The following is a 21,624-nucleotide window of genomic DNA, read 5'->3' as shown; positions in this document are numbered from 1 at the left end:
TACATGGAGAGGGACTGGTGATTTCAGCAGTTACCGTATTTTTCGGACTATAAGACGCACCGGACCATAAGACGCACCCCAATTTTCAGTAGGAAAATAGGGGAAAAAAAAAATAATGTGTCAAATGGGGGTCCGTCTTACAGTCCGAATTCAGCTTACCTGGGAAGGGATCCGGCACAGGTGGAGAAGTAGTCACAGGGGTCATTCAGTGGTCCAGGCTCGTGCGGTGGCGGCTCTGTGCTGGAGCAGGTTGGTTGTGCTGGGGCAGCTGCGCTGGGGTAGGGGCAGCTGCGCTGGGGTAGGGGCAGCTGTGCAGGGGCTGGGGCAGCAGTGCTGGGGCAGGGGCAGCAGTGCTGGGGCAGGGGCAGCAGTGCTGGGGCAGGGGCAGCTGGGGCAGGGGCAGCGGCAGCTGTGCTGGGGCAGCTGTGCTGGGGCTGGGGCAGCTGTGCTGGGGCTGGGGCAGCTGTGCTGGGGCTGGGGCAGCTGTGCTGGGGCTGGGGCAGCAGTGCTGGGGCTGGGGCAGCAGTGCTGGGGCTGGGGCAGCAGTGCTGGGGCTGGGGCAGCAGTGCTGGGGCTGGGGCAGCAGTGCTGGGGCTGGGGCAGCAGTGCTGGGGCAGGTGGGCTCTGCGGTGGTGGCAGCAGTGCTGGGGCAGGGGCAGCTGTGCTGGGTCTGGGGCAGCTGTGCTGGGGCTGGGGCAGCTGTGCTGGGGCTGGGGCAGCTGTGCTGGGGCTGGGGCAGCAGTGCTGGGGCTGGGGCAGCAGTGCTGAGGCAGGGGCAGCTGTGCTGGGGCAGGTGGGCTCTGCGGTGGTGGCAGCTGTGCTGAGGCAGGGGCAGCTGTGCTGGGGCAGCAGTGCTGGGGCAGCAGTGCTGAGGCAGGGGCAGCTGCACTGGGGTAGCAGTGCTGGGGCAGGGGCAGGTGGGCTCTGCGGTGGTGGCAGCGGGCGGCGCTCTGCGGTGCGGTGGTGGCAGCGGGCTGTGCTCCGATGCAGGGGCTGCGGCTCCGCCGGCATTTCTTCGCAGCCCGGAGGCCCCCGCAGTTCCCTTGCTGGCCACCGCCATGTTGCGGTGGCCTCCGGGAGCATGGCCGCCGGTCCGGGGACGGCGCATGCGCGGGATCAAATCTCGTCCCGAGATCTCGGGGGACGAGATTCAAATCTCGGCAACGAGATCTCATCCCCCGAGATGTCGGGACGAGATCTGAAGCTGCGCATGCGCCGTCCCCGGACCGGCGGCCATCTTCCCGGCGTCCATGCTCCCGGAGGCCACCGCAACATGGCGGCGGCCAGCAAGGGAACTGCGGCGGCCTCCGGGCTGCGAAGAAATGGAGGCGGAGCCGCCGCCCCTGCACCGGAGCACAGCCCGCTGCCACCACCGCACCGCAGAGCGCCGCCCGCTGCCACCACCGCACCGCAGAGCCCCGCCCGCTGCCACCACCACACCACAGAGCCCCGCCCGCTGCCACCAGCCACCAGGTTAGACCATGTATTGCGACCATAAGACGCACCCCCCACTTTCCCCCAAAATTTTGGGGGAAAAAAGTGTGTCTTATGGTCGGAAAAATACAGTAATTACACAAGCCGCTGTATCAGGACATTGTGGATGTTTCCTGCGCCCTGATTGGCTAGCCACAATGTGCACAAATAAGGTTAGGGGGAAAAAAATACTGTTTACAAGAACGCCGCACCTCTGCAAACCCCCTTCATCAAACATGTGCCAAATTGCTCATGATACACCACCATTATCATTGCTAAAGTGCTGAAAATACTTTTGGGGCAATGCAAATATTTTCCTGCATTTTTTTAACCAAATGTTACAGATTTTTCCCGATTTTATAAAAATTTGCTCGTGTTTCCGATTACAAATCGGAATGAGCAATATTTGTGCCAAATGTTTTCTGAACAAATTTGCTGATCACTAGCCATGACGACATCGGGTAAACATGGTAACGTTCAGGACCCTGCAATGACGTCACGGGGTCTCCGATCCAAGGTCAGAGGGACTCCCTGCTGCAGAAATGCTGTGATCGAGTTTGATTGCAGCATTTAAGGGGTTAAAGTGCCAGGAGTGGTGCGGGACCTGAGTGCCAGGTGTCAGCTGTAAGAATCAGCTGATTTCCAGAGGCAAATCGCACGCACAACCTCTGTGTGCGTAAAATCGCCAGGATGTATCCATACGTCCCAGGTCAATGAGGTCCAGGTCACGTATGCATACGTCTTGTGTGAAAAAGGGGTTCATTTTAGAGGGACTGTACGTCATTTTAGGGGGGGGTCCGCCAATTTAATAACTAGTAAAGGTTAAGTATACAACTGTGAGCTGATATTAATAACCTGGGAAGCTCCATGGCAATTTCCCTCTGCTGGTTATGAAAATTAAGCGGGAGCCTTTTTTTTTTACTGAAAAATCATTTATTAAATACCGTACATTGACAGTAAGCTACAGAAGCACTGTACTAATTATACATGTAACCGACATACTTATATCTATTCTATGTGTTTATATCTATTCTATTTTGGCAGGTCACGCTGTGACATCCATGTGTAAAAACTGGACAGCACTCCCATGGTCAGAGTGCAATTTGTTTCTCGCACCCACTGACATGCATTGGCAAGTCTCATCCGAGATACGGAGACAATTGCAGCATGATGCAATTTTTTTTTCTCAGTCCAATTTCAGCTGGAAAAAAAAAAATGACTGATGAGTTGTGACTCATAGCTTAACAGTCGTCGGAGTGCACTCGTCTGTTTTAACAAAGGGGTTGTCAATGTTTGATGAAATCTTCAACAAGTGTTGCAGGACGCCAAAACATTATGTTGTGTAATGAAAACACTTAGGATTACGCTTCGTTTGCCATTTCCAATGGTCGCCACACGACCACAAGTATGTGATTTGTGCGATAGTGCCAATGTAACAGCTAGAGTCTCAGCAGCGTCTTGCAATGTTCTCGCATGGCTGAGCTTCAAGCCGAAACTGTGCAACAGGGATGCACAGGATCATAATTGCATCTCCGTTCTGCTTGTCTGTTCTACAGTGGGTAAAAAAGGTATTTAGTCAGCCACCAATTGTGCAAGTTCTCCTACTTAAAAAGATGACAGAGGCCTGTAATTGATATCATAGGTAGACCACAACTATGAGCGTCAAAATGAGAAAAAAAATCAAGAAAATCACCTTGCTGATTTGGCAAGATTTATTTTGCAAGTTATGGTGGAAAATAAGTGTTTGGTCACCTAAAAACATGCAAGATTTCTGGCTCTCACAGACCTATAACTTCTTCTTTAAGACGTTCCTCTGTCCTCCAGCTCATTACCGGTAGTAATGGCACCAGTTTGGACTTGTTATCAGTATAAAAGACACCTGCCCACAACCTCAGAGAGTCACAATCCAAGCTACACTATGGCGAAGAACTGTCGAAGAGCTGTCAAAGGACACCAGAAACAAAATTGTAGCCCTGCACCAGGCTGGGAAGACAATCTCCAACAGGCAAGCAGCTTGGTGTGATGAAATCAACTGTGGGAGCAATAATAAGAAAATGGAAAACATTCAAGACCACTGATAATCTCCCTCAATCTGGAGCTCAACGCAAGATCTCAGCTTGTGGGGTTAAAATGATCACAAGAACGGTGAGCAAAAATCTCAGAACAACACAGGGAGGCCTAGAGAATGACATGCATAGAGCTGGGTCCACCGTAACAAAGGCTACCATCAGTAACACACTACGCCGCCAGGGACTCAGATCCTGCAGGGACAGACATGTCCCCCTGCTTAAGCCAGTACATGTCCTGGCCCGTCTTAAGTTTGCTAGAGAGCATTTGGATTATCCAGAAGAGTATTGGGAGAATGTCATATTGTCTGATGAAACCAAAGTAGAACTGTCTGATAGAAGCAAAACTCGTCATGTTTGGAGGAGATAGAAAGCAGAGTTGCATCCAAAGAACACCATACCTACTGTGAAGCATGGGGGTGGCAACATAATGCTTTGGGGCTGTTTCTCTGCAAAAGGACCAGGACGACTGATCCGTGTACATGAAAGAATGAATGGGGCCATGTATGGTGGAATTTTGAGTGCAAACCTTCTTCCATCAGCAAGGGCACTGAAGATGAAACCTGGATGGGTCTTTCAGCATGATAATGATCCCAAGCACATCACCAAGGCAATGAAGGATTGGCTTCATAAGAAGCGTATGAAGGTCCTGGAGTGGCCTAGCCAGCCTCCAGAATTCAACCCCATAGAAATCCTTAGGACGGATTTGAAAATCTGTGTTGCCCAGCGACAGGCCCAAAACATCACTGCTCTAGAGAAGATCTGCATGGAGGAATGGGCCAACATACCACCAACAATGTGTACCGACCTTGTGAAGACTTACAGAAAAAATTTGACGTCTGTCATTGACAACAAAGGATATATAACAAAATATTGAGATGAACGTTTGTTAATGTCCAAATACTTATCTTCCACCAAAATTTCAAAAACAAATTTGTCAAATCAGACAAGGTGATTTTACAGATTTGACGTCAGTTACAGGCCTCTCTCATCTTTTCACGTGGGAGAATTTGCACAATAGGTGGCTGACTAAATACTTTTTTTCCCCCACTGTATGTGGAAAAAGCCAATGGAAAGGATAAAGGGAAGGGTGACTAAGGCGCCAATACCTTCAGTGGTATACGAACACCAAGGACTCCCGTGTTATTATAAATTATTTTTCATAATGAAAATGGCTGTTGCCTTTGCTTTTCTATACAGTAAAAAAAAAAGTTATACTAATCCAAAAAAGGCCAAAACAACAATCTTTTTACTTCAGTCAGGTGTACAGAGCTCTACTGATAAGTTTGGTGAACATTAAGGGTGGGGAATTTTTCTTTCTGCCAAGGGCCATTTGGATATTTATACCATCCTTCCGGGGCCGTACAAACTCCGCCCACAAAGTACATCCTGACTCTGGCACTAGTGTATATGCTGGAAACCTTTCCGCTGTAAGAGCTAAATTAAGGGCTCAAGAACAGGGTATAAAGATGCTTTGGTGCTTGCTCATTATGGTTATGCGGAAGGGAGCAGATTTACAATCAACTTCACTGGCCAGATCGCAAATTTGAATTTATCTGTATCTTTTGGTATAGCTCTTTTAAGTCTGCATTATTGCTGTGCACAACAGAAATAGTTAACACTCATAACTATTCTGCACTACAGGAAAAAAATGTTTTAAAAACGGGGAATATTTTCTACTCTTAGTAAAACGAAGCAGAAGAATTTGCAGAAAATACCTTATGCAGGATGTTCAGGCGATACTTCAGCTTTGAATTCTCATCTCTCAGTCCCTCTAAGCCTGGTGAGTCACCGACAAATACAAAGTTTCTAAGGGCTTCGATCTCAGCAGTCAGAAATTTAATCTCCGCTTCCTAATAGAGAAAGACACAATACCAGTAAAAAATTTACAAAGCTTGCTAAAAATATACCAGAAAAAAAAAAATCTTATGCAGATAAGGGCAAGGTACGTGGATTTTAATTCCATCTGACAAGTTTTCACAGGGAAGATAATAAGCGGACAGGTTAAAAGAAAAAAATTATTCAAAATATTCCTGCCAGATGGAGGCCGAAATAATCCTCATTTTCTGTTACGTAAATGGAGCTTTTCTCAGATTACATGACAAAGCTACAAGGCAATCCAGAAATATTATTGGACAGTGGCACATTTTGGCATTTTAGCTGCTTACCAAAACATATTACATTTACAGTCAAATAATCAATATGGGCTTAAAAGTGCAAACTTTCAGCTTTAATTTGAGAGTATTCACATCCTAATTAGAGAAGGGTTTAAAAATTACAATGTATCTGGCTATTTCTAACCCCTTTATGACCTTGAATGTATCCATACGTCCAGGTCGCTAGGTACTTACTCTTGGACGCATGGATATGTCATGACGATTTTGCGCGCACAGAGGCCAATTCCTGTAGGTGGCACTAGAGTCATCATAGACTCTGAAGAGACAATTTGCATATTTCCCAGAAGAGCATTGCAGCATAAAAGTCTCCTCTCCTTGGCAGGCTTGATATGCCACTTTCTACAAGGAGAAACGCTACGCCTTGAATCCCAAGAACTGTCTTGTGCTCGAAAATAGAACCAATTAAATCGTCAACTCGTCCCACAAAAAACAAGCTCTCACATGACTGTTGGATGAAATATAGAAAAATTATAGCTCTCAAAATATGGCAATGACAATAAAAGCATTTTTTATTGCTTGACAGTAGCCAAATATAAAAAAATACTATAAATCTGGTATCGCTGTAATGGCACCAACCCGAAGTATAAAGTCGCCAACAGTTATACCACACCAGGAATGGCGTAAAAAATAAATAAAATAAATTACTCACCTGCTATTGATTTTTTTATTCCGATTCCCTAAGATTGCAGTAAGGTTCGGCTCACATTTATTCTGCGCTCTACTCTGAGCGCTTAACACTGGGATTTCCATTTAACTCTCTGAAATACATGATTCAGACGGAAACCCAGAAGGAAGATAGAGGCACTGTGAACCTCGTTTTGCTTATGATTTAGTGGTGTCAGTCATTTTAGGCGTGCTTAAAAGGGTGGTCCACCACAGATTTGGGCACTTCTGAAAAAAGGACAAGGCTGAACAGAAGCCAGATGGAGTCCAAAGTAACTCTGCTGCCTTGTTACATTGAATGGATCCCACAGGGGTTTCAACTAATTCCCGTCACACGGAGATTTAGATGGAAATCCCGATGCAAGTGTTCATCGTAGAGCACAGGATAAATGTGATCCTAAATGTTATGGAACTGTTCCCCAAAAAAGCTTCAACTCAATCCACAAAAAAAGCAGGTCCCCACTCAGGTTCGTCATCTGTTACTGGACATATAGGGAGTTTCCACATTACTGGCAAGACAAAGGCTCTGGAAAAGCAAAATGTCTCCTAGCCCCACAGTAGAAATTCAGCAAATCCAAAAGACCTTTTGAGCCCGTGTGCCTAAACCATATTTAGCGTCCACGTTTGGCATTTCTGTAACGATGACAGCCCACCTAATTTATGGGTGCATGCCTCCAGAAGCATGAGTTGGGCACTACAAGTACCGGGAACTACAGCATACAGACAATGGTTCTTGTTTCTGGAAAACATTTATGGAGTCAAAATCGTCACGCCGCCTGTAAATAAACTCCAAAATTGGTTAGAATTTACAAAATGGGGTCACATGAGGGGAGTTTCTGCTTTTCTAGCACTTAGGGGCTGTGTATATGGCGTCCACAAACTATTTAAGGAAAAATTGCACTCCAGAAGGCAAATAGTGCTCCGTCCCTCCCGAGTCTCGCCATGTGGCTAAAAAATTCACTGAAAGAGGAAAAGAAAATTAACAATATGACAGACAGAAAAAACAGCTATACTTTCAATAACATGTCCTGACACAAATGCACAAACAGGATGCAGCGGGTCCCCCATATTGTGGCTAAGCAGTACTGTACAGCTACATAAAGGGTATTGCTGTAAAATGGAGTTACAATTTCTGTGACACACTTGTGGTGCAATATAATCACTGCACCCCTAGATGAATTCATTGAGAGGTTTAGTTTGCAAAATATTTATGTGGGGTTCTCCTGTTCTGGCCCCTTAGGGGCTCTGCTAATGTGATATGGCACCCTTAAAACAGTCTAGAAAAATCTGAACTCCAATATGGCACTTCTTACCTTCTGACCTTTGCACTGTATCTCAAAAGTAGTTTTTGAACACATATGGGATTATCTGTGTACGCAGGAGAAATAGCACAATTTTTGGGATCCATTTTGTCCTGTTAGCCTCATAAAAAAATTGGGGGGGGGGGGGATGTGATTTTTTTTTTCATGGCTCTAGCTTATAAACTTCTGTGAAGCACCTGGGGTTTCAAAGTGCTCACCACACATTTAGGTAAGTTCTAAGGGGTCTAGTATCCAAAATGGTGTCACTTGGGGGGGGTTCTACTGTTTAGGCATATCAGGGGTCTCCGAATGCAACATGACACCCACAAATCATTACAAAGTCTGCACTCCAAAAAGTCATTTCTTTCTTTCTGAGACCTGCTGTGTGCCCAAACAGAAGTTTCCCCTCATATCTGGGGTAGCCAAGTACTCAGGAGAAATTGCACAAATTTTGAGTTCCATCTTCTCCTTTTAAACCTTGTGAAAATAAAAAATTTGGGGTTTTACAGTCTAGGCACCTCAGGGGCTTTGCAAACACGACATGGCGTTAACTAATTATTGCAGCAAAATTTACATTCAAAAAGTCAAATAGAGTTCTTCCCAGCTCTGCCATTTGCCCAAGCAGTGGTTTCCCCCACATATGGGGTATCTGCATGCTCAGGAGAAATTGCCCAACAACATTTTGGGGTCTATTTTTTCCTGTTAACCTTGCAAAAATAACAAAAGGTGGGTCTAAAGTAATTTTTGTATAAAAAAAAAAAAAAAGTTAAATGTTAATTTTTTTCCTTCCACATTTCATGAATTCCTGTGAAGCATCGGAAGGGTTAATAAACTTCTTGAATGTTGTTTTGAGCACTTTGAAGGCTTCAGTTTTTCAGAATGGTGTCACTTTTGGGTATTGAATATTGACTGTCATATAGGCCCCTCAAAGTGACTTCAAATGTTATGTAGTACATGAAAAAAATGGTTTTGTAAATTTTTGTTGGAAAAATGAGGAATTGCTGGTCAACTTTTGGCTATGTGCACATGGTGTTTTTGGTGTGTTTTAGCAGTATTTTGACCGGGCAGAAGTGGACGAAAAATGCTATGGAATCCTTATGTCAGCTAACTCAAAGAGAATCCAGAAGTGCTGTGCACATGACCAGTAAGTTTCTGGGTGTATTTGCAGTGCATTTTTTTCTGCAGCATGTGCGGATTTAAATTGAGTCAGACAAATTCGCAGCAAAAACGTAGGTAAAAAATATTTGCGAATTTGCTGGATTTTTTTGTTCGCTTTTACTGACTTCCTATGGTGCTTCCCATGCTGTCATCTGTGTGACAGCATGGGAAACACCGGCGTGACAGTTCTGATCAGCGGTTACCGAGAGTAGATAGTTATCGCCGTCAGAGAGTGACCCCGCAGAGATACTGTGACTCGCTGTAAAAAGCTTACCACAGGTCAGCAGGCATCAGCTGAAGAGAGACTACTCCTCCCATCAGGCTACGTCTGCTGTCACTGATAACAATGATAGAAGGTGCCGCTAATGGGAGAAGTAGTCTCTCAGCAGGCGGCGTCTATGCTCAAACTAAAAAAAAAAACAAAAAAACAAAACACAAAAAATAATTAAATACATAATTAAACACAAATATGAAACACAATATAATCACCTAAAACCAAATCCCCGATGCCCTTGTCTCCTATAAGAAAGTAAAATAAAAAAACATACTCTACTGTCCGCCGTAGTCACCTAATCCTCAGTGAATAGCAATGAGCTGCCATGAGAGAGGCCACACGAGTTCATCACCTGATGAACTCCAGTGAACTTTCTCACGCAGCGGCGGCGCCATGAGATCACTGGGGCTCGTCATCAGCTGATGAACTCCTTACCGCAGCTAAGTATACACACAGCAGAAGCGATTACCTCCTGTGTCAGTGTGTAGTTTGCTGTCTTTGACAGAAGTCACATCAGTGACTGCTATCAATGTCATCAAGATCGTTGTGGGACATTATGGATTATCATCTTCTTGGCGAATAGGTGAGGAATATTGCAGTTTATTATTTTACTTTTGTTATAGGAGATGTTTGCTTCAGTGGATTAAGCGTTTGGTGAGCATGGTTTAGTTTAGATTCAATAAAGGACTGTCATTATTTCAATTAGAGGACTTTATTCTGGGTGTGTTTTTTTAATAATATCACTATGCGGTTAGTAATAGGGGTGTCTCATAGATGCCTCTCCATTACTATCCTGTGTGCTTGATGTCATAAAACAATACAAAGATGTCATCAACACCCCCCCCCAACCATTACCCCTCTTGCCACCACTACAGGACAAGTAGGCAGAGCGGGGCTAAGATTTGGGACATCTTATAGATGCACATTTTCTGAAGTTGCTGAGAGCTGATGTTTTTAGTCTGGAGGGGGCCAATACAGTGCCTTGCAAAAGTATTCGGCCCCTTGGAACTTTTCAACCTTTTCCCACACATCATGCTACATTCAAAGATACAAAATGTAAATTTTTGGTGAAGAATTAACAACAAGTGGGACACAAATGTAAAGTTGAACGAAATTTATTGGTTATTTTAATTTTTTGTTGAAATTCAAACACTAAAAAGTGGGGCGTGCAATATTATTCGGCCCCTTTAACTTAATATTTATAGAATTATAGGTTCCCCCCTGCCTAAAATCCAGGAACTTTATGATAAGAGTATTTGATCCCACGCAGTGAAAATTTCATCCGATCCCTCTCACCCGGGACACTCCTCATTCCAACTACTCCCTTCAGGACGTCGCTTCAGAGTCCCCAAATGCAGCACCAACCGCCATATGAACAGCTTCTATCCACTCTCTGTTCAACAATTAAATCTTCATGTGTAGACTATATACTGTATCTGTCTTGTTAGATGCTACTTGTTGTATCTGTTGTTATATATTATGTTGCCTCTTTGCCACAAAGAATTCCTTGTATATATGTAATATGTACTTGACGATAATAAATTTGATTGATTGATACTTTGCTGCACCACCTTTTGCTCTGATTACAGTTGCAAGTCGCTTGGGGTATGTCTCTATCAGTTTTGTACATCGAGAGATTGAAATTCTTGCCCATTCTTCCTTGGCAAACAGCTCGAGCTCGGTGAGGTTTGATGGAGATCGTTTGTGAACAGCAGTTTTCAGCTGTTTCCACAGATTCTCGATTGGATTCAGGTCTGGACTTTGACTTGGCCATTCCAACACCTGGATACGTTTATTTGTGAACCATTCCATTGTAGATTTTGCTTTGTATTTGGGATCATTGTCTTGTTGGAAGACAAATCTCCGTCAGTCTCAGGTCTTTTGCAGACTCCCAACAGGTTTTCTTCAAGAATGGTCCTGTATTTGGCTCCATCTACCCATCAATTTTAACCATCTTCCCTGTCCCTGCTGAAGAAAAGCAGGCCAAAACCATGATGCTGCAACCACCATCTTTGATAGTGGGGATGGTGTGTTCAGGGTGATGAGCTGTGTTGCCTTTATGACAAACATATCGTTTAGCGTAAAGACAAAAAGTTCGATTTTGGTTTCATCTTACCAGAGTACCTTCTTCCACATGTTTGGTGTGTCTCCCAGGTGGCTTGCTGGAAACTTTAAAAAACACTTTCAAGGATATCTTTGAGAAATGGCCTTCTTCTTGCCACTCTTCCATAAAGGCCAGATTTGTGCAGTATACGACTGATTGTTGTCCTATGGACAGACTGTCCCACCTCAGCTGTAGATCTCTGCAGTTCATCCAGAGTGATCATGAGCCTCTTAGCTGTATCTCTGATCAGTCTTTTTTGAGATGAAAGTTGAGGGACGGCCGGGTCTTGATAGATTTGCAGTGGTATGATACTCAGAATCGTAGAGTTGGAAGGGACCTCCTGGGCCATCTGGTCCAACCCCCTGCTGAAAAGCAGGATTTGCTAAATCGTCCCAGACAAATATCTGTCCAGCCTCTGTTTGAAGACTTCTATTGAAGGAGAACTCACCACCTCTTGTGGCAGCCTGTTCCACTCATTGACCACCCTAACTGTCAAAAAGTTTTTTCCAATATCTGATCTGTGTCTCTTCCCATTCAGTTTCATCCCATTGCTTCTAGTCTTTCCTTGTGCAAATGAGAATAAAGATGATCCTTCTACAATGTGACAGCCCTTGAGATATTTGCAGACAGCTATTAAGTCTCCTCTCAGTCTTCTCTTCAGCAAGCTAAAAATTCCCAAATCCTGTAACCTTTCCTCATAAGACAGGATTTGCAGACCGGTCACCATTCTGGTCGCTCTTTTCTGAACTTGCTCCAGTTTGTTGATGTCTGTTTTAAAATATGGTGCCCAAAACTGGACACAGTATTCCAAATGAGGTCTGACCAAAGAGGAGTAGAGGTCAATAATGACTTCACGTGATCTAGACTGTATGCTCCTGTTAATACATCCTAGAATTGCATTTGCCTTTTTTGCTGCTGCATCACACTGTTGACTCATATTCAGTCTGTGACCTATTAGTATACCCAAGTCTTTTTCACATGTGCTGTTGCTTAGCCCTATTCCTCCCATTCTGTATATGCTTTTTTCATTTTTATTGCCTAGATGTAGTACTTTGCATTTTTCCCTGTTAAAAAAAATTCAGTTAGTTGCTGCCCACTGCTCCAGTTTACTTATATCTTTTTGAATCCTCTATCTCTCTTCTCTAGTATTAGCTATCCCTCCTAGCTTTGTGTCATCAGCAAATTTTATCAGCTTACCCTCAATTCCTTCATCTAAATCGTTGATAAAGATGTGGAACAATACAGGGCCCAGGACAGAGCCCTGTGGTACCCCACTTGAGACATTCTTCCAACTGGATGTGCAGCCATTTACGATCACTCTTTGGGTCCGATCACTAAGCCAGTTATGAATCCACCCGACAGTTGCCTTGTCCATTCCATACTTAGCCATTTTTTCAATAAGGATTGTGTGAGATGCTTTGCTGAAGTCAAGATATACTATATCTACAGAATTTCCCTCATCCACCAAATCAGTGATTCTGTCATAGAAGGAAATTAAGTTAGTCTGACGTGGCTTATTAGTTACAAACCCATGCTGACTCTGTTTAATCACTTCATTCTTATCCAGGTACTTACATACATGTTGTTTAATAATTTGTTCAAAGATCTTTCCTGGTATAAAAGTCAGACTCACTGGCCTATAGTTGCCTGGGTCCACCTTCTTCCCCTTTTTGAAGATAGGAACAACATTTGCTCTTTTCCAGTCTTCTGGGACTTCTCCTGTTCTCCAAGAATTTTCAAAGATTATGGAGAGGGGTTCAAAAATATCTTCTGCTATCTCCTTCAGTACTCTGGGGTGTAATACATCTGGACCTGGAGACTTGAATTCATTTAGGGTAGCCAAGTGTTTCCTCACTATATTTCTGTTTATAGATATCCTGGATTCTTCTATTCCCTAAATAGGACAGTGAAGAACAGTTGATGTTACATTTCCTTTCTGAGAGAAAACAGATGCAAAATAGGAATTTAAAAGTTCAGCCTTCTCAACATCCTGTCTTACCATTTCATCATTTTCATCCTGTAAAAATCCTATAGCATCTTTGATTTTTCTTTTACTTTTGACATATTCTCAAAATCCTTTATTATTGCTTTTGACGTCTCTTGCGAGCCTCAATTCATTGTCAGCTTTAGATAATCTGATTTGTGACCTGCAAGTTCTGCAGACAGCATTATATTCTTCTTTAGATATGCCTCCCTCTTTCCATTTGATAAACATTTCTTTCTTCCGTTTTAGCATGGGCTTAAGTTCTGTGTTCATCCATCCTGGTTTCCTTAAATGCTTCCTATTCTTCCCTCTTTTCGGAATTGTTAACAATTGTGCTTTGAGAATTTCATTTTTCAAAATTTCCCATCCTTCCCTGGGCATTTTTGTCCTTAAGGATATCCAGCTATTGGATCCCTCCAATTCTCTTTCTGAATCCCTTAAAATCTGCCATTCTGAAATCTAACCTTTCTCCTCTTATTATCCAAAATTCTAAAATAGCATGGTCGCTAACTCCTAGGGTCCCAGCCACTTTTACCTCCTCAACCATTTCCTCCCTGTTTATAAGGACTAGATCCAAGGTAGCAGATCCCCTTGTTTTATCCCCTACCTTTTGGAAGATAAAGCTGTCAGCAAGAGAGGATAAGAATTTCCTTGACCTGTTAGCTTTTCCTGAGAGAGATTCCCAACAAATGTCAGAATAGTTGAAATCTCGCATGGCAACTGTGTCATATTTTTTGGAGAACTTGGCCATTTGATGCATAAAGAGTTCATCCATATCTTCAGCTTGCACAGGAGGCCTGTAGTAAATGCCTACAATGGAGTCCTTTCCATTGTTGTCCTTGTATTCTTACCCAAAGTTTCCACAGAACTCCCAGTCTCTGAAGCTTGGATCTCTGTGCAGATATATGGGTTTCTAACATACAATGCGACACCTCCTCCTCGTTTATCAAGTCTGTTTCTAGCAAATAAGTTGTATCCTTCTAGCCTTGTATTCCAATCATGTGTATTGTCCCACCAAGTTTCAGTGATTCCAAAGACGACATATTTCTTTTCCTGTGTTAGTAGTTCCAATTCTCCTTGTTTGATGCCCATAGTAACATAGTAACATCGTAACATAGTAATTAAGGTTGAAGGGAGACTTTAAGTCCATCTAGTTCAACCCATATCCTATCCTAACTTGCCCTAACATGTTGATCCAGAGGAAGGCAAAAAAACCCCATGTGGTAACAGTAAGCTTCACATTGGGGAAAAAAATTCCTTCCCGACTCCACATACGGCAATCAGACTAGCTCCCTGGATCAACGCAATATTAAGGAGACTAGTGTATATACCCTGTAATATTATACTTTTCAAGAAAGGCATCCAGTCCCTTCTTAAATTTTAGTAGTGAATCACTCATTACAACATCACATGGCAGAGAGTTCCATAGTCTCACTGCTCTTACAGTAAAGAATCCGCGTCTGTGAGTATGCTTAAACCTTCTTTCCTCCAGACGTAGAGGATGCCCCCTTGTCCCCGTCACAGGTCTAAGAGTAAAAAGATCCTTAGAAAGGTCTTTGTATTGTCCCCACATATATTTATACATTGTAATAAGATCACCCCTAAGCCTTCGATTCTCCAAACTAAATAACCCCAAGTGTAATAACCTGTCTTGGTATGACAGGTATGATAATGCTTTGTGCATTAGTATAGAAACATTTTAGTTTGTGATTGGTTTCTCTTTCTCCAATATTTTTATTATTTAGATTCTTTTGTCTTTGTTCTTCCTTTCCACTTCTAATAGCATAGTTCTCAATAACATTTGTCAGGTGTATAGCTTTTTCTGACCTTTTGTTTCCCTTCCCACATTGTGCTAGTTTAAAGCTCTCCTGATGAGTGTAGCAAGGCGACTTCCAAATACATGTTTTCCAGTCTTCGTAAGGTGCACCCCATCTCTAGCAAGTAGTCCATCGTATAGGTAATTCACTCCGTGATCCAGAAATCCAAATCCTTGCTGACGGCACTCCTTCCATTTCAATATGATCGCTTGCACAGTGCTCCTTGGGATGTTTAAAGTTTTGGAAAGCATTTTGTATCCAAATCTGCCTTTAAACTTCTCCACAACAGTACCACGGACCTGCCTGTTGTGTTCCTTGGTCTTCATGATGCTCTCTGTGCTTCAAACAGAACCCTGAGACAGAGCAGGTGCATTATTCCGGAGACTTGATTACACACAGGTGGATTATATTTATCATCATTAGTCATTTGAGACAACATTGGATCATTCAGAGATCCACAATGAACTTCTGGAGTAAGTTTGCTGCACTGAAAGTAAAGGGGCAAAATAATATTGCACGCCCCACTTTTCAGTTTTTGCATTTCCACAAAAATTGAAAATAACCAATATATTTCGTTCAACTTCAGAATTGTGTCCCACCGGTTGTTGATTCTTTATCAAAAATTTACATTTGGTATATTTATGTTTGAAGAATGATATGTGGGAAAAGGTTGAAAAGTTCCAGGGGGCTGAATACTTTCACAAGGCACTGTATCCATCGCCCCTTCCTGGGCTATATCAGCCCACAGCTGTCTGCCTAGTCTTTGCTGGTTAGATATTATAGGGGGATCCTATGTCAAATTTTTTTCTAGGTTCCCCCTGTAAACTAGCCAGTAAAGGCTAAGCAAATAGCTGTGAGCTGATATTAACAGCCTGGGAACCTTTATGGATATTTGCTTCTTCCCAGAATAATTAACATCAGCCCTTGCAATTTTTTTTAATTTTTTTGTAAAAATTAACAGTTGTTTGGTTACAGCCTATGTAGTTTCATTCTGTCAATGCTCCTACATAAGCTGGTTACAGTGTGTGTGTGTTTACTTACTGGTCTGGCAGACATGTTTCATTACTAAACCTAGGGGTTGGTGTCAATGACAGTTGCTTACACCAAATCCCATTACCCTGATGCTTCTGCATCAGATTGAAAAAGGTGTTGAAGCAAGAAATTACATCACAAAACAGTTGGGCAAAGTATACTGCGCACGCGCGGCAACTCTACGGGATCTGTGACAATTGTCCAGGGAGGGCCAATAACAGGTTTTTGTTACAATCTTGTCACTTATCTTCTAACAAAGGAATGTAAATGACCAGTTATCTTCTCGGGTTCGCTGTTAACCCCCGCGATTCTGAGAGAATCCAGCCCTGCTTGTACCTGGGAAAAGTGGGTATTCAAGTTGGTACTAAAGATGAAAATGTCATCTAAATATGCCAACGCATACTTCCAATGAGGCTCTAATACTATGTCCATCAACAAAAGGCAAGACTACATAATGATAGAGACCCTCGGACATTATAAAAGTGGGGGGGTTTTCGCCGATTCTGTCAGTGGGAACTTTCAGTAACCTGTGGTGAGATCGAGTGTGGTGAAGTACTGGGCCTCCCCGTGTCTCTCAAATAGCTCATCCACCCAGGGCATTGGATAGAAGTCAAATTTTGACCTCATTTAAATTTCTGAAGTCATTACGAAAACGTAATGACCCGTCTGGCATCGGAATCAGTACAATGGGGGTAGCCCTCTCACTCCGGGATTCCTCAATGACTCCCAACTGAAGCATTTATTTACTTCACTTCGGCCTCAATGGCTTAACTCCGTGCTTCTGGCACTTAGTACGGTTTCATCCGTACCCTTACCCAGGGCTTGGTGATAATAACATGCTGGATCACTGAGGTCCACCACGGCAGCTCTGAAAATGCACCCTCATTCTGTCGCACCAGAATCCAAGTCTCCCATCGCTGCAGGAAAGCGTCATTTATTTTAACCTGACCCCCGGCCGCTTCCTTGGCCATTGACAGAAGGTTCCCCGTTGGTACGACCAGACTTTTAGCAGTTTTACAAGGTACAGTTCGGGTTTCCTCTTTCTGAACTGGTACACTCTAAATTTACGTATCCCACTTTCCCCCATATCTCATATGGCCTTTGCCACTTAGCCATGAGTTTACTCTCTGTGCTGGGAACTAGTACCAACACCCTGACCATGGCTCTTATTATATGTGAGGCTCTGTGCAGCTTAGGCATCCATCATATTCTCCTTTACTATGGACCAGATTGCCACAATCCTGTCATGCATGCGCTTGCCACGTCATTGATCACACTCCGATTCGCAGTGGGCTCCTGTTCCCATGTCTCCTTAGCTACGTCAAGCAACCCCCTCAGATGACTGCCATACAATAGCTCAAACTGTGAGAAACCCATGGACTCCTGTGGTACCTCGCAGATAGAGAACATTATGTGACGCCGCTGGGTTTGTACCTTGTTTCTCCGGCGTTACTCTGCATGTCTCTACTTTAAAACTTTGTTCCTCTCCTTCTAACTAGCAGGGATACTGTTTTCTGTTACCTGTATGGATGCTGCTCAGTTCCCTGTTCCGCTTCGTAGCCGTACAAGCGAGTGTCTCCGCTGCGCTGCATGACCACCCGCATGTGCGGTCCCTGGCTTCCACTCTGGAAGCTACCCGTGGGTTGCAAGGTCCTCTGCAGTTGTGCATGACTTTCCTCGTGTGTCCAGGCTTGCAGCCGCTGGTGCCCTAAGCCTCAGTGCCTGTGCTTTCTGTGCTGTAATGGTTTCTGTTTGTGCTTAGGGTGCGCACGGCCACATCTTCCCTGCTTTTATTAGTGTTAGTGTGTGCACCTAAGTTGCTTTCCTATTGCTGAGGAGCAGCTCCTATATAAAGTTACTCTTTCCTGTTGGGCGTTGCCAGAGCTTCGCATTAAGTTTCTGAGTATTGCCATGTGTGTTTGGTTTTCAGCTCCTGTCTTGCCTGTGTTCAGTTCTAGGAAAGCTGATGTCTGTTTTTCCGCCTGCTCTGGGGGCTCAGTAACCAAATCCGTTTCTGTTCTGTCTGTTATCAGCTTTGGGACAGCTGATGTCTGAGTTCCTGGACTTGTCCTGTATATGTGTTTGTACCAAAGCCCTTGTCCTGATTCCTGCTGTGTGTTGTTCCTGAAGTCCTTCTGTGTCTTGAACCCTGTACCCCAGTGACTGAGACTTATTGCTAAATGACTTTCTGTGAACAAACCTGGGTCCATTTTGGAAGTTGGAGTACGGTGTTCCTGCTGAGTTTCTACTACACTGCACTCAGCTTGTTATTCGGTGCAATCCCCAGCTGGCTCCAGTACAACCTGGTGGGTGCTTGCACCAGACAGCTTGAGTTCCTTTTTAGGTCGCTGCCAGATGTCCGGTGTCTGACGACCACTACCAGATGTCTGGTGCCTGATGTCCACCGCCAGATGTCCGGATCCCATCCTTCGCTGACTGATGGCTGGAGCCTGCCAATCGCTGCCAGATGTCCAGAGCCTGTTGATCGCTGTCAGATGTCCGGAGTCTGATGCCAGTGTTCTGATGTTCTATCCGAGATCTGAGTTCTGATGTCTGCCTTGTGCTCTGATGTCAAGATGTCCTACTTGAGACCTGATGCCCGCCTTTTGCCCTGATATACAGATGTCCTGCCTGAGACCTGATATCCGCCTTGTGCCCTGATATCCAGATGTCCAGCTTGTGCCCGAGTCCTGATGTTTGGCTCGTACCCTGATGTCTTATCTGAGTCCTCATGTCTTACCTGAATCTTGATGTCTTGCCTGTGTCCTGATGACCTGCCCGAGTCCGATGTCTGTCCGTGTTCTGATGTCCAGTCTGTGTTCTGATATCCAGTCCGTGGTCCAGTCTGTGCTCTTGAGTCGGACCCGCTTGTGTTCCTGGATGGACTCCTCCTCTGGTGTTCCCGGGAGTTTCCCAGTGACAGTTCCGCCAGAGAGTCCTGGACCTGACCAACCGATGCCCAGTGCTGTATTTACAACATTCCTGGACCTGTGCTATCAGTGTCTTGCTTATGTTTCGATGTCCTGCCGGTTCCTGGGATCTTACTCATGATAGCTTCTGCCATTGTCAGAAGACTGTCCAAAGTCGGTGTCTGATGTTCTCCTGCTCTGCCTGTGCTTCGCCTGAGGCCTGAGAGAGGCCATCCTAGTATGCCCGTGCCAGACAGCCTTGGACTGAATCAACCCGAGATGACCCTAGCCATTGTTTGAAGTCTGCCCGATGTCAGTGTCTGATTTTCTCCTGCTGTGCCTCTTCTGTGGGCCGAGAGAGATGTCCTCCTAGGATGCCCGTGCCAGATGTCCCTGAACTTCATCAAACCGTGATGACCTCCTGCTTTGTTTGTCAACCTGAGATACTTACCCTTCTTGACGTGCGTAATCGGGAAGCTGGTGTCTGGATGTTTTTTACTTAATTTAAGTAAACTTTATATTTCTTCATACCTGAAGTTGTGCTGTGTTTTTTTTTAGTTCTGCATATAGCCATCTTGTCCACTAGCTCAGCTGCCACAGACCCCGGTCGTTACCCTTCCCTAGTTCGGGTAGGACCGGATCCCCCTCTGTGGTCCAATGGGTCCACATTCCATGATCACCTGGGACGCATACCACGTCGTCGTTATGGTTTGATGACGTGGGAGCGTTGGCTGGTAAGCCACGCTGCGCCTGCGATCGTAACACATTAGATAGGGCAATAACATATCCCAGTCTCTCCCATCCTTGGAGACTACCTTTTTAACCCCTTCACCCCCAAGGGTGGTTTGCACGTTCATGACCGGGCCAATTTTTACAATTCTGACCACTGTACCTTTATGAGGTCATAACTCTGGAACGCTTCCATGGATGCCAGTGATTCTGACATTGTTTTCTCGTGACCTATTGTACTTCATGTTAGTGGTAAAATTTCATTCAAATAACTTGCGTTTATTTGTGAGAAAAACGGAAATTTGGCTAAAATTTTGAAAATTTCGCAATTTTCCAACTTTGAATTTTTATGCCCTTAAATCACAGAGATACGGCACACAAAAAACTTGATAACTAACATTTCCTACATGTTTACTTTACATCAGCACAATTTTGGAACCAAAATTTTTTTTTGTTAGGAAGTTATAAGGGTTAAAAGTTGACCAGCGATTTCTCATTTTTACAACACCATTTTATTTTTAGGACCACATCACATTTGAAGCCACTTTGAGGGGTCTATATGATAGAAAATACCAAAAAGTGACATCATTCTAAAAACTGCACCCCTTAAGGTGCTCAAAACCACATTCAAGAAGTTTACTAACCCTTTAGGTGCGTCACAGGAATTTTTTTGAATATTTAAAACAAAATGAACATCTGACTTTTTTACACAAAAAAAATACTTCAGGTTCAATTTTTTTTATTTTACCAAGGGTAACAGGAGAAATTGGACTGCAAAAGTTATTGTACAATTTGTCCTGAGTACACTGATACCTTATATGTGGGGGGGGAACGACTGTTTCGGCGCATGGCAGAGCTCAGAATGAAAGGAGCGCCGTTTGACTTTTTCAGTGCAAAATTGGCTGGAATTCAGATCGGACGCCATGTCACGTTTGGAGAGTCCCTGATGTACCTAAACAGTTGAAACCCCCTACAAGTGACCCCATTTTGGAAACTAGACCCCCCCAAGGAACTTATCTAGATATGTGGTGAGAACTTTGAACCCACAAGGGCTTTACAGAAGTTTATAACGTACAGCGGTACAATTAAAAAATCATATTTTTTCCACAAAAATGATCTTTTCACCCCAATTTTTATTTTCCCAAGGGTAACAGGACCCTAAAAGTTATTGTGCAATTTGTCCTGAGTACGCGGATACCCCACATGTGGGGGAAACCACTATTTGGGCGCATGGCAGAGCTCGGAAGGGAAGCAGCGCCATTTGACGTTTTTGGCTGGAATTGAGATCGGACACAATGTCGCGATGGGAAAACTCCTGATGTACCAAAACAGTGGAAACCATCCACAAATGACACCATTTTGGAAACTAGACCCCCTAAGGAACTTATCTAGATGTGTGGTGAGCACTTTGAACCCCCCAGTGCTTCACAGAAGTTTAACGCCCGGGCGTGAAAATAAAAAATTCGTATTTTTTCCACAAACATGATCTTTTAGTCACCATTTTTTTTATTTTCCCAAGGGTAACAGGAGAAATTGAACCCCAAAAGTTGTTGTCCAATTTGTCCTGAGTACGCTGACGCCCCATATGTGGGAGAAAACTACTGTATGGACACACGTCGGGGCTCGGAAGGGAAGTAGTGACGTTTTGGAATGCAGACTTTGATGGAATGGTCTGCGGGTGTCATGTTGCCTTTGGAGAGCCCCTAATGTACCTAAACAGTGGAAACCCCCCACAAATGACCCCATTTTGGAAACGAGACCCCCTAAGGAACTTATATAGATGTGTGGTGAGCACTTTGAACCCCCAAGTGCTTCACAGAAGTTTATAACGCTCGGACGTGAAAATTAAAAAATCATTTTTTTCCACAAAAATGATATTTTTGCCCCCAATTTTTTATTTTCCTAAGGGTAACAGGAGAAATTGGACCCCAAAAATT

General features: G+C 44.0%; 1 protein-coding gene across 3 annotated transcripts in view; it reads right to left on the bottom strand.

Annotated features, from left to right (window-relative positions):
* Positions 1-21,624, bottom strand: part of RARS1 (arginyl-tRNA synthetase 1) — a 679,371-nt gene that overhangs the window by 560,656 nt on the left and 97,091 nt on the right. For all 3 annotated transcript variants that reach the window (XM_073589463.1, XM_073589464.1, XM_073589462.1), the window contains exon 2: positions 5,258-5,392. In XM_073589463.1, the coding sequence (XP_073445564.1) occupies positions 5,258-5,392 (135 nt within the window). The remainder of the gene's footprint in view (positions 1-5,257; positions 5,393-21,624) is intronic.

The sequence above is a fragment of the Dendrobates tinctorius genome, unplaced genomic scaffold, assembly GCF_039654945.1.
Source record: "Dendrobates tinctorius isolate UK_male_01 unplaced genomic scaffold, ASM3965494v1 ptg000108l, whole genome shotgun sequence".
NCBI lineage: Eukaryota > Metazoa > Chordata > Amphibia > Anura > Dendrobatidae > Dendrobates > Dendrobates tinctorius.
Note: the sequence above shows the minus strand (reverse complement) of the source record. Positions and strands in the feature narration are given on the sequence as shown.